General features: G+C 39.4%; 1 protein-coding gene across 5 annotated transcripts in view; it reads left to right on the top strand.

The window, feature by feature from the left end:
• Cul2 (cullin 2) overlaps positions 1-18282 on the top strand; it is a 40732-nt gene that overhangs the window by 9955 nt on the left and 12495 nt on the right. For all 5 annotated transcript variants that reach the window (XM_042277967.2, XM_076572523.1, XM_042277966.2 and 2 more), the window contains 9 exons: positions 2430-2570; positions 4457-4559; positions 6982-7076; positions 12048-12153; positions 12849-12931; positions 13699-13795; positions 13883-13993; positions 16073-16235; positions 17762-17886. In XM_042277967.2, coding sequence (XP_042133901.1) covers positions 2452-2570; positions 4457-4559; positions 6982-7076; positions 12048-12153; positions 12849-12931; positions 13699-13795; positions 13883-13993; positions 16073-16235; positions 17762-17886 — 1002 coding nt within the window. In that variant the 5' untranslated portion in view covers positions 2430-2451. The remainder of the gene's footprint in view (positions 1-2429; positions 2571-4456; positions 4560-6981; positions 7077-12047; positions 12154-12848; positions 12932-13698; positions 13796-13882; positions 13994-16072; positions 16236-17761; positions 17887-18282) is intronic.

The following is an 18282-nucleotide window of genomic DNA, read 5'->3' as shown; positions in this document are numbered from 1 at the left end:
TTTTTTTTTTTTTTTGTTTTGTTTTGTTTTTCGAGACAGGGTTTCTCTGTGTAGCTTTGCGCCTTTCCTGGGACTCACTTGGTAGCCCAGGCTGGCCTTGAACTCACAGAGATCCACCTGCCTCTGCCTCCTGAGTGCTGGGATTAAAGGTAGCTGAGATTCTTTTAAAAAAGAACATAACAGTTATGAGTTTAGGAGTGTGAACATCTGAGTGCTGCTGCTCACAGGGTCTAGAAGAGTGCCTTGAATCTCCCAGAACTAGATAGGGGGTTGTAAGCTGAACATGGGTGAGGAGAGCTGAACTTGAGTCCTCTTCAAAAACAGTGTGCATTCCAAACTACTACCTCTCTCCATCCCCCAAGATCTGAAATTCTAATGTTAAAATTTTGGACTCGTCTATTTTTGTCATCATCATCATCATCATCATCATCATCATTTTGATGCCTTAATCATGGTAGGCAAGTACACTTTGTTGGCCCCAGCCCAGAGCTTGGGTTTTTACAATACATCCACAGAACCTAGAATGGTGAATTGGGAAGGTAGGTATTCTCTAAAAAGGGGCAAGAGGTCATTTAAGAGCTGAAAGAAAGTACCTGATCTAGGTATTGGCTCCTGATGCCGCCTGATGTTTCTCAGTCTTCCTATGACTCTTTCTTATCTGGCGAGTGGCAAGAGCAGTGGGATCTACTTGGTTTATTGGTAGGATTAAAGGAATGTGGTAGTTTATGTTTGTAATCCCAACAAATGGACTGAGGCAATGTGAGCTTGAGTCTAGCTTGGGCTACAGAATGAGATCCTGCTTCAGAAAAACCAAAGAGGAGCGTCGAGTTAGGCTGGTGTGGGACTTCTACAAGTGCTCTACAGATTCACCAAGTGTTTCTGCTGAAGGCTGGAGGCTACAGCATTTGTACATGACACTAGAATAGAGGGGTTCAGAAAATACTGGGAGCATTGTAGTTGGCTAGGTTGTTGTCTTAGTTACTGTTCTTGTTGCTATAATAAAATGCCCTCACAAAAGTACTGTAAGGGAGCAAGTGTTTATTTGGCTCACAGTTCCATGACCCAGTCCATCATGGTTGGGAAGTCGTGGTGGTGGTGGCAGGGCCTTGAGGCAAGCTGTCACATTGTATCCAGTCAAGCTGAGACCTAGGGATGCTTGTGCTCAGCTCGCTTTCTCAAGGTGTGTGTGTGTGTGTGTGTGTGTCTGTGTGTGTCTGTGTGTGTCTGTGTGTGTAAGGGCACACATGTGGAGGTCAGAGGACAATCTGTGAGCATTGATTCCTGGGTCCTGGGATTACTGGTGTGTTGTATACCATACTGCCCCCCCCCCTTTTTTTTTTTTTTTGCTTTTCTGTTTAAGATTTAGCTTCTGCCAATTTTCTGTAACATTGCAAGTAACTCATAAATGCAGTCTGTCTGCCAGACATAGAGCATCTTCTAGCCCCACATGCTGAAGCCATACTTCTTCCAATAGTTTTTTTATACAACATGAGACCCTGAGGAGGTTCAAACTTTCTGTTGAGCAAACCTGACATTTCAAAATCGTAAAAGTTCATGTGAACTTTGCATTCTACTCTAAAACTCTTCCAGGCTTATTTTTTTAATCTTTACATTTTTTATTATATGTTTGCTTAGATATATATATATGCATACCACATGCATGCTTGCTGCCCATGGATATGAGGTGTCACATCCCTTTGAATTGGAGTTACATGTGGTTGTGAACAGCCATGTGGGTACTGGAAACCAGGATTCTATGCAAGAGGAGCCAGAGCTCTTAACTGCTGAGCCATCTCTCCAGCTGCTCCTGTTTGTTTATATAAGTGTAAATAATCTTTTTCTAAAATGTGTGTTCTAGGAAAATAAACCCTTTCGCTTTTTGATATTTTATATTCCCTGAATATAAATCATTCTCCAGATGAAGGATACAGACAACAGAATTTGTGGTCAATGTCTTTGCATATTTTTTATGCTGAGAGTTGGTCTTGTTTACCTAATTTTTTTTTCTGCAACATACTAAATGAAGCTAAACCACTGTTTACTGTTCATAAACAATTTGGTTATGAAACGGTGGTAGCTAATGTTGATTGTGTTCCTGAGTTCATTTATATTCCTACTCCTTTTACATATCATGCGATTCAATTATGTGGTACTTTAAATGTTTTTATTATTTTTCATTATGTGTATGTGAGTATGTGCACATGTCAGGTGCCTGTGGTCGCCAGAGGCATGGGGTCCCCCTGGAACTGGAGTAGCAGGCAGTGTGAGCTATCTGTCATGGGTGCTGGGAATCCAGCTCTGGTCTTCCCAAGAGTAGTATGTGATCTTAACCTCTGAACCACCTCCCAAGCCCAAATTAAGTGCTATTTTAAAAACGTAACCACTGTTGTAGGATTCATGCTAACACGATTGTTGTGTTTATTTAACAGGTTTCAACACTAAACTTGCACAATGTCTTTAAAACCAAGAGTAGTGGATTTTGATGAGACATGGAACAAACTCCTAACTACAATCAAAGCTGTTGTTATGTTGGAATATGTTGAGAGAGCAACGTGGAACGACCGCTTCTCGTATCCTTTAATAGAAGCCACAAGAAACACTAAATCAAAGCTTGTTAAATGAAAACAGGTTTAGAGTCTTAGGCGTAACTGTTTTAGGATATATTTATGTTAATTTTGTGGCAACCTTCCATTCAACAAATCCCGAGCACAAATCCTGAGTGTGTGTCTGGTCTGGCACTACTCTGGTCTTTGGGGGTGTAGCAAACAAACCAAACTATAGACGAAAACATAAAATCTTTAACATAGGCCAGAAGAGAGCATCAGATCACTTGGAACTGGAGTTACGGATGGTTATGAGCTACCATGTGGGTCCTGGGAATTAACTTCAGGTCCACTGAGCCATCTCTCCAACCCTAATTACTGTCTTTATGCAACACAAGGAATCTGATCTCAGAGGCAGAATAACTTGCCAGGGTCACAGTGATAATTGGAGCGTAGACTTAATGGCAAAAATTTTAATACCAGTTTCTTTTGCAGCTCAATATATCTACAGTATCATATGGATTCTGCTGAATTCATCTCTTAAATAATTTTCTGTGAAACATTTTAAATTATTTGGGGGCAGGAATCTAAAGGACAAAATAGAAATTGTTCTATATTTTACAGACTAGCTGATTGGCTTATAAGTAGTTTTGAAATAGAATACTTCCCTGGAAAATTACTCCTTAAGTAACTATTACTTTATTTTATCGTATTTTCATATGTGCTTATATATATATAGGATGCACACACCTGTAAATACACATGTATTTACAATATATAATACATGTGTATTTACAGGTGTGTGCATCCTATGGAGACCAGGAGTCAATTCTCAGTTTTCATTCTTCAAGTTGTCTACTTTGATTTAAAATTTTTTTTTGGGGGGGGCGGGGGTCTGGACATTGTGCCTCACACCTTTAATCCTGTTCTCTAGAAGCAAATGCAGGCCTGCCTGGTCACAAACCAAGCTCTAGGCCAGCCAGGGCTACATAATAAGACCCTGATTTAAATAAATAAAAGTATTTAGAGTTGAAAATTAGAGGGACTGCAAGCTGTTTTCAGAGGCTCAGCATGTATTGAAGCGTTTTCACCATCAGTACCTTGATTCCTGTCCCCTTTCCCAAACCATTTTCAATTTTCTATAGAGAAAGTTTAAATTCTTAGCTGATAGGTATTCGTATCACTGCTTTCTTTATAATATTGGATAAAGTTTGGAGTTGTTGATGGTAAATAGTTCCAACATTATTATTATGTATATGTGTGTGGATTTTGCACACAATGTGTGGTTGCTTTCTGAGGCCAAAGCACTGGATCCCTGGAGTTTAAAGCAGTTATGAGCTAGCTGCCCAGAGTGAGTGCTGGAGCTGCACTTTGAGTCTCTGCTGGAGCAGTGCGTTCTCGGAACAGCTGAGCCGTCTCTTCTGTTCCCCACTGTGCTCTCTTAACCAAGTCCTTTAGTATATAAGGCTGTTATACCACAGGTAATAGGAGTGTATAGGTGATTTTACTTTGCCTGTGTATTTGTGGCACATAGCATGCGACATGCCCAGAAAAAGCTGTCTGGAGCTGGAGTTAATAGACAGTTGTGAGCTATTGTGTGGGTGCTAGGAACCGAACTCAGGTCCTCTGACAGCAGCAAGTGTTTCTCTAGCCCTTTCTTTGTTCCCATGTTTTCCTGTTCTTTGTATTTAAAGTATTAAGGCATGATTCCACCCTAAGTAGCCCTGTATTTTCCGTTTCTTTTTCATCTTTGGTCTTGATGGTATACAACCTGTATTCCCAGCACTAGTGAGGTAGATTCAGAAAGAAGTTCAGGGTTACAGGTCACCACAACCCCCAGCTTGATGTTTCCTTTTTTGATGCCAAACCTAAGTCTCACGTTTTGACTATGAGAACCTTAATAACCTATCTAGAGATATCTATGCTTTATGTGTGGCCTATCCTGAACCACTTGGAGAAAGACTTTATGCGGAAACAAAGGTTTTTTTGGAAAATCACGTTCGGCATTTGCACAAGGTAAGGGATAGTATAGTTGGGATATGCATCTGCCTACAGCTGCAGTTATTTGACTAGTTCACTGATTTCCAGAGGAAAATAGGCATCAAATTCGGGGCTTTGGATCTTTTTTTTTTTTTTAATTTTAAACTTTATTATTAAAAAAGATGCAAATTTAAAAGAACACATGAAATTAGCCAGACCTAAATTTCTTTCTTTCTTTCTTTTTTTTTTTTTTTTTTTGATTTTTCAAAATGAGATTTCTCTGTGTAGTCCTCAGATTCACTCTGTAGACCAGGCTGGCCTTGAATTTATTGAGATCTGCCTGCCTCTGACTCCTGGGTGCTGGGATTAAAGGCGTGCCCCACCACTGACCAGCTGACCTAAATTTCCTTATTATTATTATTTTTTTTTTGGTTTTTCAAGACAGGGTTTCTCTGTGTTGTTTTGGAGCCTATCCTGGAACTCACTCTGTGGCCCAGCCTGGCCTTGAACTCACGGAGATCCGCCTGGCTCTGCCTCCCTAGTGCTGAGATTAAAGGCGTGTGCCACCACCGCCCGACTAAATTTCTTTTTTTTTTTTTTTTCTTCGAGACAGGGTTTCTCTGTGTAGCTTTGCGCCTTTCCTGGAGCTCACTTGGTAGCCCAGGCTGGCCTCGAACTCACAGAGATCCGCCTGGCTCTGCCTCCCAAGTGCTGGGATTAAAGGCGTGTGCCACCACCGCCCACCGGCTAAATTTCTTAAACAGTGTCTTTCTAGTTGTATTTAAGCTCTAGGAATTAAACAGTGTTATTTGGTTCACAGTGGAAATCCCCGTTTGGGTCCTTGGAATTTATACCTGCTACATAATCTCACTCATTGAAATGAACTTCTGTATCCCCTACATGGTCTCTACAGACCGTTGGAACTGGAGGAGATAAATTTCAGCCTAAGCTGGAATCTTGTCCTCTACCTTAATTAGTAGTTGGGGGCAACCATCAGATCTCACTTAATGGTCAAACAATACAGCTTCTGTCTTGACAAGGAATAGATACCCTGTTGACCAAGAGAGCTGAACAATTAATATTTCCCTTAAGACACGTAGAGGAAATATACTGCATTTAATGCATGTTTATTGTCTATTGCATGTACTCTTTGTTGTTTGAGTGTGCATCTATCAGCTCATGGCAGTGGTTTTGATAGCAAGTACTTTAAGATTGTTTCAGTGTGTAATATGTTATATTGGACCAAAGTTTGACTATCATAAGCTAGTGAGCTTGGCTATACATAGTTCATAACTATGTAAGATATTTATTAATGTTGAAATTTATTAAGTTAGACTGTGGTTGTTTTTTGTTTGTTTGTTTTTCTTTTCTGGAGCTGAGGACTGAACCCAGGGCCTTGCGCTTGCTAGGCAAACGCTCTACCACTGAGCTAAATCTCCAACCCTTGTTTTGTTTTGTTTTTAGATGAGGTATCATATTTTCCAAGATGGCCTCAAACTGCTGAGTAGTCCATGCTGTTTAGTCTTGAACTCTTTCCTGACCAGCCTTATCTCCCAAGTACTGGGATGATAGAAGTGGACTGTTTAGAATATGTGGGGGTTTTGTTTGTTTCTTTGTTTGCTTTGTTTCTTTTGAGAGACAGGGTCTCACTCCATAGCCTTGGTTAGCCTGGAAATCAGAGCTCTGGATTATAGATGCATGTCACCATGCCCAGCACAAGTCTTTTGAGAATTAGAATTGAAGCTGTTTATGGCTCAAGCCTATAATCCCATCACTGGGGAGGCTGAGCTAGAAGGGTTGTTGTGAGTATAAGGTGATCCTAGGCTACCAAGAGTGTTCTGAATCAGCCAAGCCTCCTAAGTCACGTGATCTTAAAGAGGCGTTGAAGACTGGCTTACTCAGTTGGTGGAGTGCTTATCTAATAGGAAACCGGCTTTGACCCCCCGCAGTGCACACGCTGGTTGTGCCATTGCCCACCGGTCACCCCGGCTTAGGGGAGCGTTATTACAGTTACAGGCCAATCTAAGCTGCAAGAGGTCCTGTCTCAAAAACAGTTTCTAAAGTAACTTTTATGCAGAAATTCGTGAGTCTAATAGAATTGTTTTCTGTTTTATTTTTGTGGTGCTTCAAATTGAACACAGGGCTTTGCTCATGCTAGGTGGGCATGCTACCACTGAGCTACAATCTCAGCCCATTTTCTCTATCTCAGAGAGAAAATCTAGCTATGATCATTTGTCTCTTTATTTTGGAGAAATCTTTGGATAGTCATTTTCTATTCTAAGGCTCCCATCCCCCCCCCCCAGTTTCATTTGTAATAAATGTAGTCAAAACATAATTTATAAATACGGGTGATAATGCTTGATTTATGTTATCTTTAGGAGCTTGATTCCATATTTTATAATTTCATTGTAACAAAAATGATTAGTACTTTGAAAGCAAAACTGTTTTTTCTGTCTAGAGAGTTCTGGAGTCTGAAGAACAAGTGCTTGTTATGTATCATAGGTACTGGGAAGAGTACAGCAAGGGTGCCGACTACATGGACTGCTTATATAGGTGAGTGCTGCAGAATCTTGGCCACTTAGCAGGGCTGCCTGCGCTCCTAATTCGGTCCTGGTTTATGTGTGTGTGTGTGTGGTTTCCCTGCATGTCTCTGCAGCATTTGCATGCCTGGTGTCCTGGGGCCAGAAGGGCATCAGATCAGTTTGGTTGTAGGCATTAGGACTGGAAGAGCAGCCAGTGCTCTTAACCACTGGGCTGTCTCTCTACCCCAATAATTTATTTTTAATTAGTGTAAATTATACTAATGGGTTTAATTATGAAAGAATAATTTATATTATATCTCATTGGAATATGGATTACTGATAGGGACTGTGTTAATAGGTCCACAGTCAGAACAAGGTGTGTATCTGAGACAGGCAGATATGTAGGCAGCTAACCCTGTGGAAAAGAAAAATAAATGTTGTAGCTCTGTTTCTTCAGACTGTCTGGAATATGTGTTAAATTCCAGCAGAGATGGGTGCAAAAGCTCAGGTTGGATGAAGCTTAGTGGGGCAAACCTAAGCCACAGTCCTGCATACGTTTCTGTAAGACTAAGGTGCATTTCGGGCTTTGAGGTCACTGGTAAATACTTGGCAGTTTTCTTCAAGGTCCTCTGGGCATGTTGATTTTGCCATAGTCCTGCTCCCTGCTCCTTTCTTCCTGTCTTCCCCACTGCTCCATCTGGCCGCACTCCTTCTCTGGATGACTAATTCTGACACGTTCTTCTTATATTCCCCTTTCTAAATTTTCCTCTTTTCTGCATCATCTCCAGTTTAGGTCTTGTATTTCCATGGTTCTCTGTGCTGCTCCTATTTGATTCAGTCTCTTAGACAGTAGAAATAAGAACAATTGTCTATTGCATAATGACAGACCTTAAATTCCAAGGAATGTCATTGATTGTTTCTACATCAAAGTTTGTACATTCATAAGCTAATGTAGCTGTGCCATAACTAAGCACTATAATCTTAGGGATCCTTGTGTAAGTAGTGCACATTTGAATATGCCTGTCCATAACTGTTGCTGAGTAAAGCAGACATTTGTTCATTGTCATAGTTAGGATTTCTATTGCCATGAAAAGACACCATGACCATAGCAACTCTTATGAAGGAAAACATTTAATTGAGGTGGTGGCTTACAGTATTAGAGGTTTAGTCCATTATCATCATGGCAGGGAGCATGGCAGCTGGGAGTGTGGTGGAGTGTGGGCAGACATGGTGCTGGAGAAGTAGCTGAGAATTGTACATCTTGCAGGCAACAGGAAGTGGTCTGAGACACTAGGCAGTATCTTGAACATATATGAGACCTCAAAGCCCACCTCCACAGTGACACACACTTCCTCCAAGACCACACCTATTCCAACAATGCCACACCTCCTAATAATGCCACTCCCTATGAGATTATGGGGGCAAATTACATTCAAACTACCGTATTCCACTCTCTGGCCCCCATAAGCTTGTAATAATATAATAATGCAAAATGCATTTAGGCCAACTTCAAAAGTCCCCATTGTCTATCACAGTCTCAACAATGTTTAAAAGTCCCACGTTCAAAGTCTCAACTGAGATTCATGCAATTCCTTAATTGTAATCCTCTATAAAATCAAAATTAAAAAAACAGATCCTATACTTCCAACATATAATGGCACAGGGTATACATTACCAGTCTAAAACAACTACTACATTTATTGAGAGATAGTAAACAAATACCAAACTGACATGAAGTACATTTTTCTCTTATTCTTGGATCCTGAGAGTCCACTCTTAGAATGATTATGGCCCGCGATGGGTGCAGTGATAATTTTGCCCTGTGTTTTGTGGTGTGGGCCACAGATGGGCCCAAGTTTCAGTATCCACTGTGGAGAAGCTGAACCCTTGAGGTAGCTCTCCAGGCATAATCTCCCCTGCTCTGTGACAGTACCTACCACATTGCCAAAACAGCTCTCGGTTCTCCTGGCTTGTTGGTACTCCTTTGTCTTGCTGGTTCAACAGAAGTATAGTCTACTTAACCTAAGCTGCCAGTGTAGAAACTGGACTTTCCAATGTCACAGTGGCTTTTAGAAGATCAAAAACATAATTAAAAAAAAAAATCAGTTACTACGAAGTACAGGGTTTATTTTTTTTATTTTTTATTTTGGTTTTTTCGAGACAGGGTTTCTCTGTGTAATTTTGCGCTTTTCCTGGAACTCACTTTGTAGACCAGGCTGGCCTTGAACACACAGAGATCCATCCACCTGCCTCTGCCTCCCAAGTACTGGGATTAAAGGCGTGCTCCACCACTGCCTGGCTGAAGTGCAGGTTTATTGTGGTGTTAACTTCTATGAAACACTTTGTCCTGTACATTAGACATCATGAGGATTTATTAAGGTAATCCCTAGCTGAATTGTAGCATTACTGGATTTTGAAGAGTTGAGTGCATGTGCAAATGTATATGCATGGGCCTTTAGTGTAGAGCATACACTAAGGTGTAATGGGGGCTCCTAGCTGAAGTGGTTTGGCGAAGAGCTGCTTTTCTCTTTGTTGAAACTATCCTTGGGTGTAGTTTGCTTTGTTGTCTTATTCATCAAGATGGATTGATAATTTAGTACTATTTAAATTAATACTATTATGCTAGTGCTAGTTATGAGTACCTGCACATGGAAAACCATATGAGGTTGGTAGTAACTTTGAGATCATCCAGTTGGTAATTGTGGCAGAATTTAATTAAACCCCTTATCAGTCAGACTTCAGGGCTCATTCATTTTACTATACTGTAGTCTTTCTACATGCATTTTTTTTTTTTTTTTAATTTTTGAGACAAGGTCTCATGAGCCCAGGTTGACCTTGAACTCAGTTTGTAGTTGATTACCTCCTAAGCACTAGGATGGTAGGTGTATGCCACCATTCCTGGTTTATGTTATCTTATTAAAAGTGTCCTTGATTACTGTTTAAAATCACTAACTTTCCACTGTCTATAACACAATCATAGAGCTGATGGCTATGGGAGTCAGTTAATTGCCCTCTGTACTATTGGTATCATATAACTGATGGTTATAAGTAAGTAATGAGATCTTTTCACAGACACATAAATAACATAAATAAATGACAACATCTAATAGTTGATAATAATTAGATGAAAACACATAAATAGTGTTCTTGGGTGGTAGACTGGTCATGTTGTCTAGGCCATTCCTTGTTTCTAGTCATAGTCGGTAAGAAAATGTATAATGTAATATATGTAAAGAATTTTTGTTTTAAGATGGGAATCTGTCTCACTGTGTTCACCAAGCTGATCTGGAATTCTTTGGCACAAGCTTCTTTATTGTTTTAGCCTCGCCAGGTGCATAATTATTTAAAAATTATATAACATTATTTAAATAATCCACTTTAAAATTATTATTATTATTTTGAAACAGGGTCTTGCTCTCTGTGCCTGGTCTTGAACTTGGTGATCCTTCGTCACCAATCTCCCAAGTGCTATGGTTACAGATGTGCACTTTCTTATTTATTTATTTGTTCGTTCATTCGTTCGTTCGTTCATTCATTCATTCATTCATTCATTTTTATTTATTTGAGACAGAGTTTCTCTGTGTAACAGCCCTGGCTGTCCTGGAACTCACTCTGTAGACCAGACTGGCCTCGAACTCACAGAGGATCCGCCTGCCCCTGCCTCCTGAGTGCTGAGACTAAAGGTGTACACTGTCACCACCTGACTGTAGATGTGTACTCTTACACTGACTTTAGCAATTAATTGCTAATCTCTGTCATTCATGGCTTTTACAATCTGGTTTAGGCTGCCTGTCGAAATTAGTGTTCTAGTGTTAACTGTTTCTGGCCCTGTTGTTCAGACTGTTACCATTCTTTTAAAATACATTAAAGAGGAATTTTTTTAGAACTTGATATTTGCCTGCTGAATTTTTTTGATTGATGTAAGAAAAGGTCCTTCTCCACCCTTATATTCCAGAGAACTGAGAATACAAAAAAGATTTATCAATAAGAGAAAAGGATTTTATATGTAGTAGCAAGTACTGTATAACTAGTAAAACATGATTTTATTTGATGTGGGAAGGTAAAGTTAATTCAGAAGGGATCAAGGCAGACCTGAAAGGTGTGAGACCTGAATGAGAGAGGCCAGATGTTATTATCCTAGCTACAGGACATTGCAGGCTGTAGATTGGCCTTTTGATATCTTTTATTCCTGTCTCTCAGTCCTTTCCTTAGCTGAAAGGCATTGTTAGAAATACAATTTGAAGGGCCGGATGTGGTTTAATCCCAGCACTCAGGAGGCAGGAGCAGACGGATCTCCGAGTTTGAGGCCAGCCTGGTTTACAGATCGAGTTCTAGGACAGCCAAGGGCACACAGAGAAACCCTGCCTTGAAAAACCAATAAATAAATAAATGAAAAGAGAAATGAGCATTTTGTGGTATACATATGTATACCACATATGTGTGTGTATATATATATATATATATATTTCCCCCTAGGCCATCTGTAATAAATTAATGAAAAGAAGAGAAGTAAGAAATAAGGCAAAAGCATATTTTCTTTCTCCAGTACTGAGGCTTAAACCCAGGGTTGGTAGTCATACAGGAGAAATGCTTTTTGTTGTTTTAATTTCTGCTGCCTGAAACTGCTAAGTGTACCCTTTGTGGTGTAGTGACCCTTATAGAAAGTCCAGGGCTAATAATTAGTTTTCATTTATTTCTAACTTGTATATCATTTCTTTTGGAGTTATCTCTGAATTAGTCTCTAACTTATGACCCTAAGATTACTATTCTAAGCCGGGCGGTGGTGGCGCACACCTTTCATCCCAGCACCCGGGAGGCAGAACCAGGTGAATCTCTGTGAGTTTGAGGCCAGCCTGGGCTACCAAGTGAGTTCCAGGAAAGGCGCAAAGCTACACAGAGAAACCCTGTCTCGGAAAAAAAAAGATTACTATTCTAGATTTGTAAGTTATTTTCCTAACTGATTTTGACTTTACATCCAGTGTACTTGTGTTTGATTTTTCAGGTATCTCAATACCCAGTATATTAAAAAAAATAAATTGACGGAAGCCGATTTACAATACGGCTATGGCGGAGTAGATATGAATGAACCACTTATGGAAATAGGAGAGGTAAGAAATGCTGTAAGTGACTGCAAACATAAGTTTGTGTTTAATTTAAATTTATTATTGTGTGTATATATGCATGATGTCCATGTGTATCTGCCGCATGGCATGACAGAGGCCAGAGGACAACTTTGTGATATTAGCTCTCCCCTTCCACCTGTGTGAGTTACAGGGGTTAGCCCATCTTTTTGTAGTGTGTGTGTGTGTGTGTGTGTGTGTGTGTGTGTATTTAACCATCAATAAGGAGTTTATAACAGAGCTATTTTAGTAAGATTTTCTGTGACTGTTAAAGCCATAGAGGAGATAAGATGGCTCTGTGGGTCAAGTACTTGCCTCCTGACCATGTAAAGCCCACCTAGTGGTGGAAAGAATCAACTCCAGAAACTTGTGCTGACCTCCTGTGTGCATCGTGGCACACAGGCACACACATGTCACACACAAACACACACTAACAATATTAATAATAAAAATAATATGTAAGCACGTATGCATACACACAATAATATGTTTTTAATCTTCTAATTCTGATGTGATGACTGCTACTTTAATGAAAAGTTATTTTTTTCTTCAGTTTTTACTTGTACTTTAAAATATCAATAATATGTCTGTTAATGGGTATTTCTGTTTAAAAAAATCCTAGAATGACTGTTAAGGGAAAAACTACCTAATTCAGCCTTGCTGATTTCTATTTTTCCTGGCAGCTAGCATTGGATATGTGGAGGAAGTTAATGGTTGAACCCCTTCAGAATGTCCTCATCCGGATGCTGCTCAGAGAAATCAAAAAGTGAGTGTGGGTTTTTATCTCCTTGGTGCTTAATGTTTATTGACTGATCTGATACATAGTTCTTTATTAGCATGCATTCGTTGTTTCTGTCAATTCTAACTAATTTTGAGTTCACTTTAATTTCTTTCATTAGTTTTTTCATTTTTAAGGTTTTCCTGGTTATTTCTTATAGCAAATACAAAATGGGATTGCCTTCTTGATTTCTGATTCAGGTAGTTTGTTATTGGCCAATAGCAACACTACTGATTTCTGTATGTTCATTCTGTATTCTGCAAATGAAATCGGTTACCTTAATAGTTATTTTTTTGTTTTTGTTTTTGTTTTTTCTTATATAAAATTTGGTATCTGTTTTTCCCAGCGCCACCTGCAAACCAATACTTTTACTGTTTTTCCCCCAATTTGAATGCTCTTTAGTTCTTCTTCCTGTCTGATTGCTGAGGCTTAGATAGGAGGCTTTTCTCTCCTGCCATTCAGTACAGTGTGATGCAGACTGAAGTCCAGGTGTCTGATGGTCATAGCTGAAGAATGACCTCAGTGATAATCATGGCACATCGTTTTCCATCAAATAACATTTATTGAGATGATTTCTAGTGTGTATTATCTATAATGATGATAATAATGAAAAACTGTTTCAAGCTTCATGCATGCATTTTGACCTTGTAATTTTTATTAGGGCATTAAGTTAGCATCTGTGTATTGGCATAATTGGGTATAAGTCTGCAGATGTCTGTGTTCTCAAGCATATTGTGTATTATACTTTGTTTCAGTGATCGTGGTGGTGAAGACCCAAACCAGAAAGTAATCCATGGGGTTATTAACTCCTTTGTTCATGTTGAACAGTATAAGAAAAAATTTCCCTTAAAGGTAAAAAGTCTACTTCCAAACATGATAAGACCTTTAATTTCTGAAATTGTTCCAGGTTTTACTAATACAATTTTAATTGATTTTCAGTTTTATCAGGGAATCTTTGTGTCTCCCTTTCTGACTGAAACAGGAGAATATTACAAGCAAGAAGCTTCAAATTTATTACAAGAATCAAATTGCTCACAGTATATGGAAAAGGTAAACACCTCATGAACATTTACCTGTTACACATCTGCAGGATTTTATTTAACAGAGCATACATATTTAATACTGCTTTCGTGGAAAAGGTTTTGTTGTATCATTTCTCTTAAGGGAAAAGTACTATTTCAGTTACATTATTAAAATTAATATAATATGGGCTGGATAGATTGCTCAGTGATTAAGGGTATATACACCTCTTGTAGAAGACCTGTGTTTAGTTTCCAGAACAACCACTTGTAACTAGTGTTCCAGAGGCTCTGGATGATCCTCTTTTCTGGACTCCATGGGCACCTGTACTCTGGTGCACATACCCACACATAGATACATATATACACATATTTCCAAAATAGTCTTTAAAAAGTTAATATAAAATGGATATTGTGCCACTGTTGAGGTGTGGTGACGAGAGAACAGCTTGGGGGTGGATTCAGTCCTTCCTTCATGTGGGTTCTGAGAATCAGTCTCAGGTGCTTAGGCTTGTCTGTAAATGCCTTGACTCACAGTCATCGTGAGGCCCAGGTTCAGTACCCAGCACTGCATAACCTGGCATGGTGATGCATGCCTGTAATCCCAGTATCTTCAGACAGAGGCAGGGAGATCAGGAGGTCAATGTCCTCAGCTGTATAAGGAATTTCAGGCCAGCCCTGCCTGGAAACGTGACTCTGTTTCTAATATAAATAAGTAAAGTAAAAATAACAAGGTGGAAAGAGAAAGTGGAGGGCAAATACAATAATTTGAGCCGTGGTTAACTCTTGGTCTGCTGAGTTCTGAACATTGTGTCAAACCTCTGGAAGGAACTTTAAACCCCCTTTAATATTTCCATGGCAGTAAGAAAGAATGCTAGAGTCATTATAAAGACATGTAAGTTTTGGTTTCTTGGTATTTTGAAACCAAATCGTGTTTTATAGCCTAGACAGGTGTTCAAGTCATAGCAGCCCTTCTGCCTTCACCTCCTAAATCCTGGGGTTACAGATGTGCATCTCTGCATCTGGCTTAACCAGCTTTTTGTTTGCAGTGTTAAGGTTCAAGCATTTTGTTATTGAATGATTTCTGTTAGTTGGTTTAACTGGGATGGTAAAATATTATAATAGAACTAACAAAACAACATAGTGAGCACCTTTTAAAGCCTAGAGACCTTTATTTTCTCTAACTACCCAGAGCCCTTGTCATTACTAGTAAGTATCCAGTAGAATAGCGTCTCACTGAGTGTTCTAATGAGACATTTCATTATATTTCCAATGATTTCCCTTCTTTGTTTCCTGACAAACAACCACCAGTCTTTAAAAGGTCACACTTACATAATTCCTTAGGGTCAATTAAGTCCATAAACTTTATTTTCTTAGCTTTACATCAGAGTGGTTTCCTAGTCCACACAACTTATGTGTGCCTTGCTAGTATAGTCTTAATGGCTACAATATTGTAGTTTTGTTAAAGAATTACTCAGGTTCTTTACCTCCCATTTTGATTAACTTTGTATTGAACTGCATTTTATTTGCATTTGATTCCTTTCCATACAGCATAATCTTTAATAAAACATCTTGGTTGACATATTTGACTCACTGTAAGAGTCTTTAAGCCAGGCAGTGGTGGTGCACGCCTTTAATCCCAGCACTGGGGAGGCAAAGGCAGGTGGATCTCTTGAGTTCTAGGCCAGCCTGCTCTACAGATGGAGCTCCAGGACAGCCAGGACTGTTACACAGAGAAACCCTGTCTGAGGGAGGGGTCTTTAATGTGATAGATAAGGATGGTTTGTGTAGTTTGTTCCCATTTCATAAAATGGAAACAAGGGGGAAAATCTACTTCATGTGTTGATCTTCATACTTTACTCCTGTTTTGTTGGGCTCCTGATACAGCAGGTGCTTTGGGCTGATGAGTGAAGGTAGTTCTTGTTCAGAATGCAGTGGGGGGATGTAGGTGACAGTTGGTAACCTAAGTAGATCTGAAATGACTTATAAATTTTAGTTGAAATTGGTTGTGTAAAGCTTTTCCATAACCTTACCTGCATTCCCCTGGAGGCAGTAAGAGTTGGTTGATGTTTACATCATAGTTCATGATTATAAGGATATATTTCTGTAGGTTCTAGGTAGATTAAAAGATGAAGAAATTAGATGTCGGAAATACTTGCATCCAAGTTCATATACTAAAGTGATTAACGAGTGTCAGCAACGGATGGTAGCAGACCACTTACAGTTCTTACACGCAGAGTGCCACAACATCATTCGGCAAGAAAGAAAGAATGGTAAGTGCATCCATTGGACATGTGAGTGGAATTTAAATGATATGTCCATGTTGTCTATCGCTTGCTGCTTACCTTAGATTTAAGCACACTTTAATCCTCCCTGGTATATTACATATTCTTTTCTGACTCAATATAGTTTACTTTTGGAAAAGTTTTCAAAGTACAGTCTAAAGTAGAAAGATTAGGAAATGTGTTTATACTTTTATATAGCTCAAGGGTTACTTTGCTTAATATGTTGAGAATTCCTTATCTACAATAGGAAATCAGACTATGGGAAAGAAATATAAGAATCAGGGAGGATAAAACAGGAGTGTTCCATCTAACTCGGTTTAAAGCAGAAGTATACTGGAATACTAGCAGTAAATGGTGAAAACGTTCAGTTGCTGTATAGTCAGAATAAAGATAGGACATATTAGGAGGCATGTAGAATACCAGGAACTTCTTGTATCCTGGTATGGGAGTATACATTGATGCAGCCGTATTGCAAAGCTAACACTGAGTACCAAAGCAATATACATGTATATTTTATGGTCCAGCAAGTCTCCTAGGCATGAAGCTCCTTCCCTATGCATACATGCATGTGTGTACAAAAATGTACAAGGGTCTTTATAGCAACATTATTTGTAATGACTAGAACCAACCCACATGTCCAGTGATGCCTATACCAGAGACTATTACAGAAAAGCTACACACTAAAGCTAAATACACCACAGATGAGCCTTAAATGTCACATTGAACAAAAGAAATCAGCCAGAAGCATTGTGTCATTGTTTGTGTTCATAGTTCAGGCCAGGTGAGCTCAGCCTGTGTCTACTTTACATTGGCAGAGGAGCAGTAGTGGTTAGGAGATGGATGTTGGGCATTTCAAGGTATAGGTAATGTCTGTCTGTTAAGCCTGGGTGTGCATATGTAGGGTGTTGTGTGTTCATCTGTAAGAGTTCACGGAGCCATGTAACTAAGCTATGGACAGTTGTCTGCATGTATTTTAACACCTCAATAAGACATTCAAGATAAACACAGTGTACAGAGGCATCATTTCTCACCGTTCAGTGGCACAGGCGCTTCCTGCTGTTGATTCTCTGCCTAGAGGATCTCCCTACAAGATCGACACAAGCATAGCACCTTTAGGGGTTTATACTACAATACTCTTCCCCATGGAACAACATAATTTCCCAGTAATTGTAATACAGTTGTGAAATATGTGGAACTGCTTCATGTACCAGTATAAAATACTTACAAGTTAAGATATTCTGAAGTTGCCAATAGCACACGTAACACACAATAGCACTTGAGTAAAAGAAAAAGAGAAGAATATGTGTATTTTCTTGAATGTTCCTCTGTCATCATTACATAGTAAGCAACAACAACATTGCTTTCTTGTGGGAAGGGAGGTAAGGTGGCTGGAAAGTGAGTGTGTGTGTGTGTGTTCATGCCTTTTATCCACATGTTCCTTTAACTTCTACATTGTAAAGCATGTGTTGTATAATAAGGTTGTTTGGAGCTTAATAAACTCTTTCTTCTCTCAGACATGGCAAATATGTACGTCTTGCTCCGTGCCGTGTCTACTGGCTTACCTCACATGATTCAGGAGCTGCAGAATCACATCCACGATGAGGGCCTTAGAGCGACCAGTAACCTTACTCAGGAACACGTGAGTTGCACAGAAGAGTTAGGATGTGTTCTTAGCCAGACTTAGAGAGCTTTTCTTTTGACGTTGATGGTTTATAAACAAGTGTTTTGTCAAAAGAAACTAAGACATTTATATTCCGATGTTTTAAAACTCGAACTTAGTGAGTTCTTCCTGGGGTTATTAAATCGTGAGAAGCTGTTGAGAGCAGCCTCTCCCTAACAATGCTGATTGCCATGGAACATTTGTTAACCTTCTGACAGGAACTATTTGCAGTTTCTTTATCATTGTGTTTCTTTGTGGGTGGCAGATTTAAAATCTCTTCTGCCTCTGTGCTTGCCATTCCAAATGCCGTAGTCACTCACCCTCAGCTTCCCTAACCCTCATCTCTGAAGAGGCTTCTGCCCGCTAGTGACTATG

This window comes from Peromyscus maniculatus, chromosome 5 (assembly GCF_049852395.1).
Source record: "Peromyscus maniculatus bairdii isolate BWxNUB_F1_BW_parent chromosome 5, HU_Pman_BW_mat_3.1, whole genome shotgun sequence".
In the NCBI taxonomy this organism is placed as follows: domain Eukaryota; kingdom Metazoa; phylum Chordata; class Mammalia; order Rodentia; family Cricetidae; genus Peromyscus; species Peromyscus maniculatus.
The sequence above is the reverse complement of the archived record's forward strand: the minus strand, read 5'-3'. Positions and strand labels throughout refer to the sequence as shown.